General features: G+C 35.3%; 1 protein-coding gene across 1 annotated transcript; it reads right to left on the minus strand.

Moving 5' to 3' along the window:
- Positions 1-429: 429 nt before the first annotated feature.
- Positions 430-10,046, minus strand: LOC107778088 (proteasome subunit beta type-6-like). The gene is made up of 8 exons (XM_016598276.2): positions 9,799-10,046; positions 8,837-8,913; positions 5,775-5,830; positions 5,302-5,374; positions 3,298-3,409; positions 2,407-2,480; positions 1,911-1,985; positions 430-812 (listed from the first exon to the last, which is right to left on the minus strand). Exons 1-8 carry the CDS (start codon positions 9,908-9,910, stop codon positions 681-683), a joined length of 711 nt encoding a protein of 236 aa, XP_016453762.1. The 5' UTR covers positions 9,911-10,046; the 3' UTR covers positions 430-680.
- Positions 10,047-16,773: the final 6,727 nt, after the last annotated feature.

Below are 16,773 nucleotides of genomic sequence, written 5' to 3' on the forward strand. Positions count from 1 at the left end.
CATAGGCGTTAACAACAATGATCAACCCAATCATCAATTGCAGTAATGGAGCTATAGCGGTTGAAAATGCTACACCTTTACAAATACTCAACCCGATGATCTACACTTGCAAAATTATTCAACTCAACCTTCAATGTGGTGCTACTTAAAATTGAACAAAAACAACTGTTGCTTTTCATACAAGGAATAGGCCCTGCTCATTTTGTAGTTCAGAGCTTTGTTGATAACATATCTTGTTTATAACTAAGAGGGAGTATCCAATAATAATTCATGCCTAGAGAGGAAGGAGCAAAATACTTCTACACCACTTATTTCGGCTTATAAGGGAAGTCGTGAAGATGTCAGTTCGCCTCTTTATTATCTAATAAGCCGCAGGCTCATTAGTATTTCTCCATAGGCTCCCGTTTGAACAACATAAACAAATAAAACTACAGAAAGAAAAGTTTCAGACTTTGATTACCCTTGCTTTCTCCATGTTTGCAAACATAGTGATAAAATATTTCTTTAGGCAAATATGACATTACAGAATTGGCACTGTCCGCCCCAAGAGTGTATAAAGTTGGAAGAGGACAAAGGGAGGGGACAAGAACAATGATTCACAACAGGGAACTAGTACTGGTATATCAGGAACGGAAATACAATTCTAGAGGCTCAAACATGTTGACAGTTGATTTCCAATTTCAACTGACCATTGGTTCAGGACTTGCGGCTGGCACAATATCCAGCAGGGAGTTCACAGCCTCTATTTCTTCATGCCAAAGTGGAAGAGTATCACCTGGGTAGAACTTTCTTGTAACCCCATCTTTGTTTATCTGGTTGTCAAAAATAGGCAAAAGACGTTCTTAATCGCTTGAAACAGACCATAGATGCAAAGTCTATTGTACATAGAACATATCAATTTTTGCCATTGTCTGGTTTTACACACAGACTGCATTTATGCTTGCTGGACTGTTGAAAACACAAGTGCTCCCGTGAATACAATATACAAAGAAGCTATTGCCTTAGGTCCTCATGTCCTCCAGGAAACACCAGATGAGTGAATGATATTTTTCGACACAAATCAATTCTTGATGCTGAAAAATTATGCTAAGCTTGCAAGAGAGCAAGCACAGTAGAAATAAAAGGAAGGGTAGGAGATGACCTTTCAGAAGCATACAGTCCTCATAGTAATATATCATGCTCTAACAAAGTAAACACTAGCTTCTTACATTGTAAAATAAGTCCAAATGTAGGCCTAGATCCAGGCATTAATGGAGGGCACACCAAGCAAAACCAAGAAGGGCTTTAAGCAAGTGTGGATAGGTAGTACAAATGATGCGACTCAACACATTAAGGTATGTCTTTTGGTTTTAATTAACTTTTGGTGCACCCATAAAGTTCTGATTAATATAAATTTGTGGTGTCCTTTGTATAAAACCATATTTTTGTATAGGATCTTCACTTTCTGGCATACTTCTAGTATACAAGAGGTTTTCTGCCACAACATTTAAAAACTAGTACATTATCCAAGTAAATTCTTTTTTTACGGTAAGTGGCATTACTACGGCCATTTTTTCAATCGGTAAATAACATATTTATATAAATATTTGCACAAAGTGGCATTACTATGAGAGGCGGATCCGGGATTTAAATTTTATGGGTTCAATTTTTAAGGTTTTAATCATTGAACCCATTATATTATTAAAGTTACGGGTTCATATCTACTATTTTTGTAATTTTAATAAATTTTTCCTCCGCGTCGAAAGTTATGGGTTCAATTGAACCAGTCTAATCAACAATACATTCGCCCCTGATCACTATGGCTTTGTTCCAACTTCAATTCTGACATATGACTTTAGTCTAGCAAATAAACTTTTCCTAGATCATACAACGGGCATGTGAAATGAGTAATAAAGCAGAAAATAACTCACAGTTACAGTGCGAACTACGCCGCCACTCGCACCATCTCGGGCAATGGCAAGAGATACTGCAGTCACAACCAGTTTCTGCAGAAGTATATCAAAGGAAAGTTAAATCATTGGAGATATCTGCAGAGCAAATAGAAAAAAGATGAATGCAAATCATGATCATCAGCACCTATCTACCAAAAGACGGAAGAATTTTACTGTATATCGCGGAATAGCTTCTGACTTCACAAAATTATAATGTTGAAAACAACAACGATCCAATAAATACATCCTGCAGAGCATATATTACTCTAAAAGCATTGCCTTCCCTTCAGACTTAGCAGCCTTGGTTTGAAAAAAGAAAAATCTAAAGAACTTTGCTACATCCCAAAACTAACAAAAGAACACCTAAAGACCCTAAAGTGTGACAGAAACAATTAAGAGGTTTCTTAAGCAAAGGGCTCATCATGGGCAAACCATGTTCTACAAATTAGAAGTTTAAAGATATTATGCAACAAACCTCTGCTTCTTCTTGGGTCATTCCTTCCCTCCATGCTTGGTCAAAGAAACCATACAAATAACTAGATCCAGATCCTATAAACATCAAATGAAGAGAACATCAGAATATTACTCAGCTAATTGTAGCATTTGAAGGATACTGGGGGCAAGCTGACAAAATTATCGATTATCACCAGCGAAAGCACAACACAGTTTATCAACAGAGAAAGCACAACACAGATCATTAAAAATAGCCAAAACGAACGGACAAATAAGTATGTTAAGCAACGATATGAATATACTTCAATGACACTTTAGGATCATCTCTAAATCTTCCTGGCATACTGGGTATTTCCTTTCAGCGCATTATCTTCCATTATGCTATTTCTGATCGAATGCTCTATCCTCATTCCAAAGGGTCAGGTCAGTTGCCAATTCCGGCAGCGCAATAAAAAGGGCAGCCCAGTGCACTAAGCTTCCGCAATGCGCGGAAGGGCCGGACCACAAGGGTGTATTGTACGCAGTCTTACCCTGCATTTCTGCAAGAGGCTGTTTCCACGGCTCGAACCGTGACGATCACGTGGCAGCAACTTTACCAGTTACGCCAAGGCTCCCCTTCCTTTAAATTGTGATAAAATCATTGTATCCACCAGACTTTACATGACGATAACTCGCTGTATCTCATTCAACCAAATGCACAGATTGTATAGAATCAAAATAATCATGAGATTATCCCATCAAATTCAATATAACATAACCTATTTAGCAGCTGCCATTAAAGGAAGATACACTACAACCAAGTAACCTATACCGGTGGTTTTTTAAGAACCAATAGATTTAGACAGTTAACTAGCAAAGTGCTCCTGGGAAGCAGACGAATGAGATACTCAAAGAGTACAGATTGACAACAAACCTCCAATAGCAAAAGGCTGCTCCAAGAGTGTGCCCCCAAGAGGAACCCCATATATTTTACCCCCTTCATATTTGTCCCATCCACCAACAATCATTCCCGTTTGAAGCATAGCCTGAATATTCGAGTTCACAAATTAGTTAGAAAGAACTCATACACAGTTAAAATAATATGCAGAAGCTGAGTAGAAGTCTAGGAACTATGGCAGGAAAGTTCAGTCAAAAGAAAGTAGTAAACTGTAAAAGAAACCTTAAAAGGTTATACCCAAACATTTCTGAGGATATGATTTAAAATACAGGATGGATAAACATATGTATAAATCCATCCAACTTAATTCTCCACATAAATGGGAAAGAGGAGATACGTAGTATGATATGCTTATTACTTCAGAATTGGCTCGGGGAAGAATAAGAAATTCTATGAAGAATTGTAAAGTTCAGTAATTACATTGTGTACGGACAAATGTCTTAGGTTTCTCAAATTATCTTTTTTTTTATGGGTAAATAATATATTATATAAATATTTGCACTAAGCCAGTGCAACAAGCGTAATTACAGGTTGTGCAAATCAGCAAATGCGTCTAAAATATCATCTACATCTGGTACAAAAACTAGTTTGCACCAAAAAGCGATCAACAAAATGCAATTAAGGCACGGTATATTTCTTCTTTTGCCTTCAAAAATTCTACTGTTTCTTTCAAGCCAGACAGTCCACCAGATAACTTGAGGAACAATGCTCTAATTATTTTTAGCTTTCTAGCATAGACTCTCCCTGGTCCAGCACTTCAGCATTTCTGTAATGGAGTTAGGCATGGTCCAAGGCATACCAAATATTGAAAAGAAAATGTTCCATAACTGGCTTGTAACCCTGCAATGCAAAAAAAGGTGGGTAACTTCTTCAGATTGTTCTTCACATAAAGGACATCTGCTGCACAGCTTGAGACCCCTCTTCTGGAGATTGTTTTCTGTGAGACATGCCTCCTTAGCCACAATCCAAGATAAGCAAGAGACCTTTAAAGGTGCCATGTTGTACCATATTTTTTTCCAAGGCCATAACTCACTGTTGCTAAAGCCCAACATACTGTAACAACTTTTAACTAAAAAAATGCCCTTGGAGTGACCCTTCCAACTGATAGAGTCCATTTTGTTGTGGTTCAAAACAGTGTTGCTTAGCATTTGTAGCAAGAGACTTACCCTCTCCATTTCCCAATCACTAATATTCTAAGACTCAAAATCCAGCCTTACGATGTACAGAAATCTGCAATTGCCCCATTGTGACGCAAGGATAGATTATAAAAATCTGAAAATTGGTCTTTTAGTGGCGTATGACCCAACCATTCATCTTCCCGAAACCTGATTTTCCTTCCATTGCCAGGAATAAAACCCATGTTTGACACAAACTTGTTCCAATGCCCTCTAATATGTTTTTCCATAAACCGGTGCCATGAGGCATCTTTAATAGGTTTCTCAAATTTTCTGCATCCAAAATCTCTCAAAATGGAACTGGAAATTGGGGAGGAGTGAGGAAATAAAATCTGATTTGCACCACCACTGATTGTTCCCACTACCACTAAGATACTGCTAAATATAGTTCATTCAACGATTCCGGCTTTCTATAGGACATAATGACCCCTTAATATTTGAATTATCAGATATATGGGCGATTTAATCCCCATATTACACCACAAAGTCGCACCTAATAGATGAGCAGAGATTCTGCCACAACTTTCTGAGTAAGAAGGTGCTATATCCCAGTTTTCTTTAGAGGGCGACAATTCCTAACACAGTCACTTGAAAACAATTTTTAAGGCTGATTATTTGCCATAGGTTCTCAACAGCTAGAACGATTTGCATTACAGAGAAGAAACGAAACAGATTCCACAACTTTCAAGCTATCTATACATATATCATTAAGTGACAAGCGAAATAAGCAAGTGTAGAAGTTTTAAGTCTAGAAATTCTATTGAAGAAAACAGTAAGAGATAGCATATTTCTTATAGACGCAAACCTTATTGTTGTACGATAATAACCTAACAAGGTTTGCTGCAACCTTGACGGTGGCTGGCTGGCCAAGCTGTATCCTACATCCACAAGAACTTTCAACCTTAAAAGTGCACCCAAAAAAATGATTTTACTAAATAAGGGGCAAGCAAGAGCCACTTTATCATAATCTAATTTCCTGGGAAAATTAATAAATAAACAAGAGGGGAAATTCCGGTGTGCTGATTCAAGCTTAAAATATGAGTAGTTCAACTAATCAATTCCACAATCCCGACAACGAGGAAATCAATCAAAAAGCTGAAATCTGGCAACAGCTTATCAGGGCAAATAAGAACAACAACTTTCACCATTAACGAGAATCCTTCAAAGAACAAGCTACAAGCCTGTCGGCTTTGGGGTTAGGGGATTTTCATTTGCAAGTGACTAATATCACCAGGAAGTAAGCATTTGAATTAAATAAGAGGTGGCCTGATGGATTACGTGTGTTGGTGTAGAAAGTAGCGAACATAGTCCGAGACAACTTGCGAATCTGCAGCCTGCAAACCAATTATTAAATAATATGTCAGATACGATTCACAGAATGCTATAGAGAATTAATTATCATATTATAAGATAAAGAAAATCAGCTGTTAGGGATTCACTTCCAAGCATCAAGACGTTTTAACTTCTTAGAACTTACAACGGTTCCAAGTCATTTTCCATTCCAAGTCATTTTCCATACCCAGACAGGTAGAACGCATTTTGTCGTTTGTCTAATAAGCTAAAAATTGTTGGTGATGCCGTTGGAACTGTATCAGCCATTTGATAATCACGAAACAATGAAAGCCGATATTTTGGACAAAGACAGACTCAACAGAGTACATAGGGGGGAGGTGTCCAAACTCCAAATACAAGCATCAATAACCCGAATTCAACCATCATCCAAACCTCTATTGCTAAGGAACAGACCAAAACGTCTAAAACTAACACAAAATTTCTGCTAGAAAACATTTCCCATAAAAATTTTAAAAAATCAACACATTGAAATGGTGGTTATCTCATTCTAATTTCAATCTACCACTATATGTTCCCACTATCCTATATTTTCACTTTCTCAATTTATGGTGCCCTACTTGAAGTTTTTATCTTAGAATAGGCTTCGACCCTCAAGTAATGTTTGGTTGTGTAATCGAACCACCCATTAAGAATTCAAATTCCATAAAATATCAAAAGTGGCAGTTTGTGCTAAAAAGTAGAAGCCCCTTTCACCTCTTCAATAATGACGAAAAAGAGAAAATTTTACATGCATGCTCCAGTGTATACCCATGTATCTAGTTTAGACATTCATAAAGAGGTTGAGTCAGTTGTAATGACAATGAACCACATATATTACACGTGCTCCCTAAACCTCTATGCCCCACCTATACGAGAGTGGGGAGCGCAAGAAACATACTTCAACGCTTACCTAGCCACAAAAGAAAATGGCTTTACCCAAAAAAATAAAAAGGATTCACAATTTTCAAGCAACCCTTGAGCACTTGGGACAAGTTCAAAAGTACCTAAAAACACAAATCCACCAACACATCTTTTAATCCCAATTTCAGCCCAACCGGTCATCAATGAATTACACCTCAATCGATCATTTTCCCCCTCTGCTCCAAATCTTACAATGGATACAGAATTATCAGATCTTAAATATGTACTTTAGTAATGCAGAATAAGTACAAGAAAACTACAGGAGCACCACATGACACATTCACGTTGTTAATTGCCACCTTGTGAGTCCTCCTTATCCATCCTATTTTCTTTTTGGTTTATTTTGTTGAACATGTTCGGCGTTACTATGTTTGTAATGACCAAGGCTAGTGGCACACGGTTCAAAACGTGGTGGATAACAAACCTGCCACTTCTCCACTTTTTTTTTCACTTCTCCACTTAATACCAGCTCTTGTCTACGGCAGGATTCATAACCCGTGACGTGCGCCTAATTACACATCTCACGCTGTGCTCTTACCACTAGAAGAGCATTTGGCATTACTGTGTTTAATTGGTCTCATCATCCTATACAAGTATCAGTGATATCGAAATTATCATATACAAAGTGACATATGCCACCTAATTTCTATTAAACATGGTTTTCCTGACACGCCTAGGAGAGAGTGGAAGGACATGCCAGAGTATCTGGAGTTGCATATGGTAAGACGCAAGACAAAGGAAAATGTGATTTAAACTTCTGATAGTAGCTGCTAAATGAACCATATTTGTTGGAATTCATTGTCTTCTCATAACGTTCAACATTTTTTCTCCAGAGTCTAGTAAGACAAATCAGAATGAACATAGAAAACTAAATATTCATATAGCACACTCCAACTAGTTAAGGATTAAGCACAGTTGATTGGTTGACTGATTGAGTGAGTGATTGAAGACTTAATTGCATAAGTTTTACGCCTGAAATATTGTAAATTTTTATACTGACATTTGAACTGATTTTCAATAATCATAGAAAAGATAAGCAATGAAGAGATGTGCAGTTCTTTAAAGGTTATCCATATTTGGTATACTACCTTAACCAAAAAAAAGAGATACGCAGAGAGACATAGATAGACAAAATGCATAGGGAGAGAAAGAGAGAGCAAACAAAAGCGTCGTTCATTTTTTTTAATAAAAATTTGGGAACACTTTCTCCTTGCAAAATTCTGACATATAGAAAAACAAGATGCATAGGGAGAGAAAGAAAGAGCAAATAGAATCGCCGTTCATTGTTTTTTTAAAACTGGGAACACTTTGTCCTTGCAAAATTCTTTGTCATGTGGAAACAGAATACAACATTGACATGTAGGTTCACCGAAGGTCCTTAAATATTTTGAAGGAATGGTATTGCCGAAGGCAAAAAAGTGTTTTGGCATAGCTAATACAAAACAAGCTCAATGTTGAAAATGATTAAGCTTGTAACTTGACGAATCCTTTAACAATCTCATTTCTATTTCTGTTCTACTTCTCCTTATTTGCCTATCCATCAAGAGCATATAACAGGTTATTTAAATGTTATAAATAGAGTTTTGGCATCATTACTGTCATATTTCAGCCACATTTACCAGCTCCAAAAGAAACAGAAAGAAAAAAGACGGGAGATACTACTACATCCTTATTCAAATTCATGAATCGCATGATCCACAAAACAAAGTATGCCAATAGTTCAACCAAATAACGAAAACCCCGGATAGAATAAGGGGAAGGGGATTAATAATGCCAAAGCACTAATAGCAGTTTCCGCAGTTTCTCTTTGTCAAGAAGTATGAAATCATAGCTATCATATGTAGCAACAAATGCGGATGTACTAATGTAGTGCTCTAATTATGGGTTCCTCGAACACAAAAACTTTGAGGCAGACTCTGTATATGTGTTTTAAAATTTTCACGAAGTATAAATAAGTAGATTTTGAACCCAGTACATCAAACAGGTTGTCAGGGTAGAATTCTGAACTCGGCCGTAATGTACAAATCCTGTATGCACCTCTAGACATAGATAAAGAAGAGAGAAAGACAAGTGTAAAAGTAGCATACCGATCCAGAACGGCAAACATAGACATTATCAGTGAGCTGAGTTATCTTGTCTGAAGCCCTATTCGCCACGTACATTCCTATATTTCCAGAAAAAAACAAAAAACACCAAACATATGCAATTCTTCAGATTATACAAATTAGCCGAATCCTTTTCAGAAAAAATATACATTGAAATTCATTTTTCAAATGCTCATGCAACCTTGCTGGGTGTGTTACAATTTTCACAGACAGATTTAATCTTTCTCAGATAAAACTGCACAAAAGACTTTTCATTTCAAAAATTCATAATACTAAAGAATTAACCAAACCCTTCTCATAATAAAACCATACAAGAATAACGACTTTATTTCCACTTATTCAAACTCTTCTCAGCAAGACTATAATGCTGAAAAGTAAATCAAACCCTCAGAAGATCTAGTAAAACATAGACTTGATTTCCACGTAATCAAACCCTTCTCATCAAGACTATATTAGAATATGAATTGGAAGGTGGCCATAAGTTTTATTCTTTGCACTTTGATCCCTTTAGTTTAGTTTTTAATTACACATTTTCCCCATCACCTTTGTAATTTCAGTTAGACCCAGCTCATTATCTAGGGCTTCTTCCTCATATTAAAATTATTGTAATTACTTTGAAGGCTATCAATGAAATTATCCCGTTTAACCATAACTTAGCTCAGCTCAGAATAGCCACCATTGTTGCAGCTCCATTTGCATCAGACTATAATGCCAAAAGAATAAATCAAACCCTTCTCAGAAGAAAACAAAACTATAAGAAGACTTTATTTCAGCGATCAACTTTTCGCAACAACATTATAATATCAAAAAATACTTCAAACCCTCCTAAGAGAAAACAACTATAACGAAACTTTTTTTTCAGTAAATCAAAATTTCTGCAGCAAGACTACGAAATTGAAAAACAAATGAAACGATTATGAGATAAAAATTAAAAGAAATATTACCAGTGCTGGTGCGGGAGTCGGCGCCGAGGACGACGCCTCCGTTGTAGGTGACGCCGATGATGGTGGTCCCCATTGAATGGGGCTGCTCCACATCGAGCAATGATTTGTCCATTTTTTAGGGTTAAAAGCTTAAACGAGCAAAGAAAAAATTCAAGACTTTGAAGTATCAGTCGAGTGTGAGAAGAAATAAAGAAAAAGGGAGAGTAGGGGGATATTAGCAACTGCTCTGTCTTGGAGAGTAAGAAATATGGGCTCTCTTCTTTCTTTTTTTCGGGCGTTATACTCTCTCAATTACTAAAAAATTGAAAATACTAAAATATTGGTCAAGGCTTTTCAAGGTCAAAAGTTTTTTCCTTTAAAAAATTATTTTTTTAATATATTCTTAACAAAAAATTATATATACCAAAACAAGCTTATTGTTATAAAATAAAGAGTATAAAGTAAAGACAAGTATAGAGAGAAACTGATATATTATTCGAATTCAAACTAATGTACATAATGAACTGAAATTTCTTCTATTTATAGAAGAAAGGAAGTTGTTGTGTAAGCTGCTACTATACCAGATATGGATAATCTTCTACTGAGAGTAATGTTTATCCATAACGGAGTACTGAAAGGATAAGCTTATTATACCCGATATGGATAATCTTCTACAGTGGATAATGTTTATCCATAACTGAGTACTGAAAGGATAAGCTTATTATACCCGGTATGGATAATCTTCTACCGGGGTAATGTTTATCCATAACTGGGTACTGAAAGGATAAGCTTATTATACCCGGTATGGATAATCTTTTACCGGGGGTAATATTTATCCATAACCGAGTACTGAAAGGATAAGCTTATTATACCCGGTATGGATAATCTTCTACCGGGGGTAATATTTATCCATAACCGGGTATCAAAGTGATAAGCTTATTCAGGAAGCTTATTTCCAATAGAGTACTTAAATAGATAAACATATTTACGGTGGAGTCCCATATGGATAAGCTTCTTCAGGAAGCTTATTTACAACGGAGTACTAAATGAACATCCATAATATAATATATTTATAACACTCCCCCTTGGATGTTCATTAAAAGATAATGTGCCTCATTAAAACCTTACTAGGAAAAATCACGTGAGAAAAAATCCTAGTGAAGGAAAAAGAGTACACATATTTAGTAATACGCATTGATGGATGCCTCATTAAAAACCTTATAAGGAAAACCCTGTGGGAAAAACCTTAGTAAGGGAAAAAGAGTACAACGCGCATTTTACTCCCCCTGAAGAAAACCTTATTTCAAATATTTGAGTCTCCGCATTCCAATCTTGTATACCATATTCTCAAAAATTGATGTTGGTAAAGACAATCTGTTGGATTGTCACTTGAACTAATTTGATGCACACCAATGTCACAATTTTCCTGAAGATCATGTATGTAGAATAATTCTGGTGAAATGTTCTTCGTTCTATCTCCTTTTATAAATCCTCCCTTTAATAGTGCTATACATGAAACATTGTCTCCGTATAATATTGTGGGTCTTTTATCACATTCCAACCCACATGTTTCTCGAATGAATCACTGATCTCAATCATATGCACTCCCTGCTTGCCGGTTTGAAATCGAGATTTATGGGTATCGGATAAATAACATGCATCTGCATTACCAATACGATCTACACCACTTTTGTTAGCATTAGCAAGATAAATAAGTGCACCATCTACACCGAGATAGAGTATTTCATGACCAAGGAGCTCCTCATCCTCTTCTAGAGGTTGGAACGAATCCTTATTCACTTCAAGTGATTGAATATTCATTGGTGTACTTAATGGGTATACTTTGTCCATGTAAAAGTATTTTTAAGACCTTCTTGGAGCTCTTCCAGAGCTCCAATAAGATTTATGTTACCAACATAAACAGCAAGTGTAACAAATTTTGATGACATTTTCTTTATAAAAATACATGGACAAATAACATAATTTATGTAACTTTCTTTCAACAAATATTTACTGAGGCGATTATACCACACGCGCACAGATTGCTTTAAACCGTACAGAGATCTTTATAATTTGATTGAGTACATTTCTCAAGACTTTGAATTATATGCTTCGGGCATTTTCAATCCTTCAAGGATCTTCATATAGATTTAGCCAAATAAGTCATATAGGTTAAGACTTGTATCTAAATGGTATGACATCTTCAAGTGTCTAGACTGCTAGTCTGATCCTCACAATCTTTTACAATATTGTGCACTATATTGTATTAAATATATAGTCGACGATCATTTTGTGTCAATTCCAAAGCGACATAACTTGTGGAGATCTCATCACTTTCTTTATTTTCAGGTACCTGAACTTTTTCGGGAGTTTCATGAAATGTTATGTCGTGGGCTCTTCTAGAGCTTATTTCCTCCTCATTATGATCATTTTGATCATTACCTCCTACTATTTTTCAAGGATTGTTACCTTTGGAACCGATTGGTCTACCACACTTCATGCGTACAGTAAACTCTATCCTTCAGGGACTTTAATTTTAATAGGAGCATTTGCAGCTGAAATATGATATTTAATTTTGGATCAGCAAATGCTTCTGGCATTCGACTTGAATTATCTTCTAAGTGAGGATCATGATAATTCGATTCATATTTTTCAACTGTTTATTCCATCCCCCAAATGTTAGAAAAACTAACATATATCCCCAATCATCTTTGGGAAACATATCTTTGTGTATTATGGTAGAGAAATTAATCATATACCACGCAACAAAAGATAGTAAAAATATTTGGTTTCTGATCCTAAACCAATTGTGAAGGGAGGACTTATCATATATTGTTGATCTGATGCATACAAGTGCTGCTATATGCAATTTAGAAAATCTTAGACCAACACATGAAGCTTTGTTCTCATAAGCAATGGTTTAGCCATTAATAGGAGGTATTCAATGCTAAACCAGCTTGGATATAAACCAGCATTATCAAGATGAACTGTCTTGATTTCATAATCTGAAAATTATGCTCTTAATCGAGAAAAGCAATTCCAAATGCCAAACTGCAGGTTGACAATAATTACACATGTAACCATCTCATATATGCACCTATAAGTGGTTCACATGATAGGTGAACGGGCCCATATTCACCTTTTATATATTTCAGAATCAGGGGTCTTAGTCCCAACTTTAGCTGGTATAATCAATTCATTATGAGAACAAGCAACACATGAGAATTCCTGAAGAATCTTCTAGTTCTTTAGTATATGCTTATCTGAATTCTCAAATAGCTTATTTAAAAATGGCAAATGAAAACTTCAAGTTTATCATGTCATGTGCTATCTCTTAGTAAACTTCTGGTTTACTATGGCATAAACTTTTGCTTTAGTAAACTTCTGGTTTACTGTGATACATGATATAGTACAAATTAAAGAATAAGGCGGGTAACTTCTCACATACATATTATTTTACCCCCTATGATTGTGGAAACATGAAGATTATCAATCTTCCAATCATTTGTAGTCTCAATATGATAGCCATTTGTATTAGTAAACTTCAGGTTTACTACAACATATGTTTTGACCATAATCATATAATATGAATGACATATTTGTATATAAGCTCTTCGAGAGCCTTCATTTATTATCCACAATCTAATATTTATCTGGCACTACTGGTGTCATGTATTCTTTAGGCAAACATTTAGCTCTTCAGGAGTTGTTGATACATTTTGTACTATCAAATATTGCTCAGACACTGCTGGTGTCATGAGAGAAAATCACAATCAAATAAACAATGTAAAACAATTGTTTAAGCACACGAAAACTCCTCTTCATAATATTTTTCCACTTCAAGAGGCAATTTCAATTGTGTTACTTCTTCAGGAGCAAATTTAAAATATGAAATATTGAGTATATATTTTCTCAATTATATTAACTCTTCTGGAGGTGAATTGTAATGTATTCATATCAAGAGCGTGTTCATATTTACCCGACTTATTAGTATTGTCACATTCACTTCAAGGAATGGATTAATATTATCAAAAGTTCTCATCCTTCAGGAAATCAAACATAATTATCTGAATGCGCATTAATCACATCAAATTGTGATGTCTCAACCTCTTTTAAAATATTTACTACTTCAGGAGCAAATCGAGGCTTGCATTTAATATAGAGAATATTTATGTAGCTTATCTTCAATTGTAACCATAGAAAGCCTAAATTATCACTTCTGGTGATCATAGGCATATACCACTTCTGGTAGTTAACAAAATATAATTACAATGAGATATACGAAATATAACCACTTCTTGTGGTTGTATATTTCTTGCAAACTCTGCTAGAGTTTAAGTTGATCTAATAATGTTATCCATATTCTTCAAAATGACATAAACAAGATATATTATAGTAAACATCATTATCAAATCATAATTTTTCTTTATGTACAACAATTACATAACCATACTATCTATTACAAATAATAAAAATTAAAATATTTATATTTCTACAGATTTACCACCGATTACATGACTTGTTTCTCCTTCTGGGAGTGCAAGGTAATCAGTTATATCCAAATACATGAAGTCTAAATTATCTTCAAAAATAAAATTTGCTTCAGCATTTTTCTCTGTCTTCTTTAGGGAGGCTTGATAAAGCTCAACCACGTGCTTTGGAGTACGATAGGTACGTGACCAGTGCACTTTTTCTCCACATCTATAGCATGCATTTTCTGCATTTGGTGCTTGCACCGCTTCATGCTTTTGTTCCTTCCTTTTCCACTGCTGGTGGTGAGGAGTGTTCTTTGGTGCATTATTATTACCATGATTAGAGTTTCTTTCCCGACCACGACCATGACCACGACTGGGGCCACGACCTTTTCCACGTTTAGCCTGGTGGAAGTTCGTCTCATTCACTTCAGGGAATGGACAAGAACCAGTAGGTCGGCTTTTATGATTTTTCATTAATAGCTCATTATGTTGCTCTGCTATAAGAAGATGTGAGATAAGTTCAGAATACTTTTTAAATCTCATCTCTCGATATTGCTGCTGCAGGAGCATATTCGAGGCATGAAAAGTGGTGAAAGTTTTTTCCAACATATCATGATCAGTAATATTATCACCACATAATTTCAATTGGGAAATAATTCTGAACATAGCAGAATTATACTCACTGATAGATTTAAAATCTTGTAGCCTTAGATGAGTCCAATTATATCGTGCCTGTGGAAGAACGACCATCTTCAGGTGGTCATATCTATCTTTCAAATTATTCCACAGTATGACTAGATCTTTAACAGTAAGATATTCCATTTTCAGACCCTCATCAAGGTGATGGCGTAGGAATATCATTACTTTGGCACGGTCTTGGTTTGATGCCTGATTTTTGTCTTTGATGGTGTCTGCCAGACCCATCGCATCAAGATGAATTTCAGCATCAAGCACCCAAGACATGTAGCTTTTGCCCGATATATCCAGGGCTACAAATTCAAGTTTAGAAAGATTTGACATTATCTAGGAAAAGAAAGTTCTTACCTCAGATACTTTCAAAATATTTGCTCGAGATGACAGAGTCTCGTGCTGATAACGTGTTATAAAATAAAGACTATAAAGTAAAGACAAGTATAGAGAGAAACTGATATATTATTCGAATTCAAACTAATGTACATAATGAACTGAAATCTCTTCTATTTATAGAAGAAAGGAAGCTGTTGTGTAAGCTGCTACTATACCAGATATGGATAATCTTCTACTGAGAGCAATGTTTATCCATAACGGAGTACTGAAAGGATAAGCTTATTATACTCGATATGGATAATCTTCTACCGAGGATAATGTTTATCCATAACTGAGTACTGAAAGGATAAACTTATTATACCCGGTATGGATAATCTTCTACCAGGGATAATATTTATCCATAACTGGGTACTGAAAGGATAAGCTTATTATACCCGGTATGGATAATCTTCTACCGAGGGTAATGTTTATCCATAACTGGGTACTGAAAGGATAAGCTTATTATACCCGGTATGGATAATCTTCTACCGGGGGTAATGTTTATCCATAAACGGGTATCGAAGTGATAAGCTTCTTCAGGAAGCTTATTTCCAATAGAGTACTTAAATAGATAAACATATTTACGGTGGAGTCCCATATGGATAAGCTTTTTCAGGAAGCTTATTTACAACGGAATACTAAATGAACATCCATAATATAATATATTTATAATACTTACCTAATTTAACCAAATATTTAGCTATTCTAAATACAGTTCTCTTAATGTATAAGTATTTTTTTAATCTTTAGGATATATTTCTAATATATGGTGGCTTTGGGTGAATAGTTTTCTATTTGTTGAATGATGGTTTGATATATTTAAATTATTAATAAAATAAAATACTTTTCAATTTATATTCATATTACTTAATAAAAATAAAAAAAACTTAATTATAGTTTTCATAATAAATATTTAAAATTATTTATCTGCTTAAATAGTATTAATTATTAAGTAATCTTTTTATGTTTGTATTCGTAATTTGATAATTAAATGCGCTTTTGAAAAGCTTGCCCATAAGGGTATTTTTTTTAAATTTTTTGAATTTATGGTATACTTTCGGTCGAGATGCCGCCTAACTCAACCGCCAGCCTGTAACGATCCGGCCGAATATTTTACTTTTTAGATCCATGTTCCCCTATCTAAGACTTTTTGTATGTGCTTTTCCTATTTTATAACTTGCGGGGACGATTAATTTGGGTTTGGAAGGGTTTGGGTTAAATTCGGAATACTTAGTTTCATAATAGTGGCATAAGGTGGCCAAACTTGAATTGAGTCAACACTTTGAGTAAACGATCTCGGAACTGGGATTTGAAGGTTCCAATATGTTCGTATGATGATTTTGGACTTTGGAGTATGTTCATATCGAGTTTCGGGTGGACCGGAAGCATTTCGACGCTTATTGTTGGAAGTTGCCATTTTGAAGGTTTTAGAGTTTTCTAAGTTTGATTTGAAGTA

The sequence above is a fragment of the Nicotiana tabacum genome, chromosome 18 (genome assembly GCF_000715075.1).
Source record: "Nicotiana tabacum cultivar K326 chromosome 18, ASM71507v2, whole genome shotgun sequence".
NCBI classification, from domain to species: Eukaryota; Viridiplantae; Streptophyta; class Magnoliopsida; order Solanales; family Solanaceae; genus Nicotiana; species Nicotiana tabacum.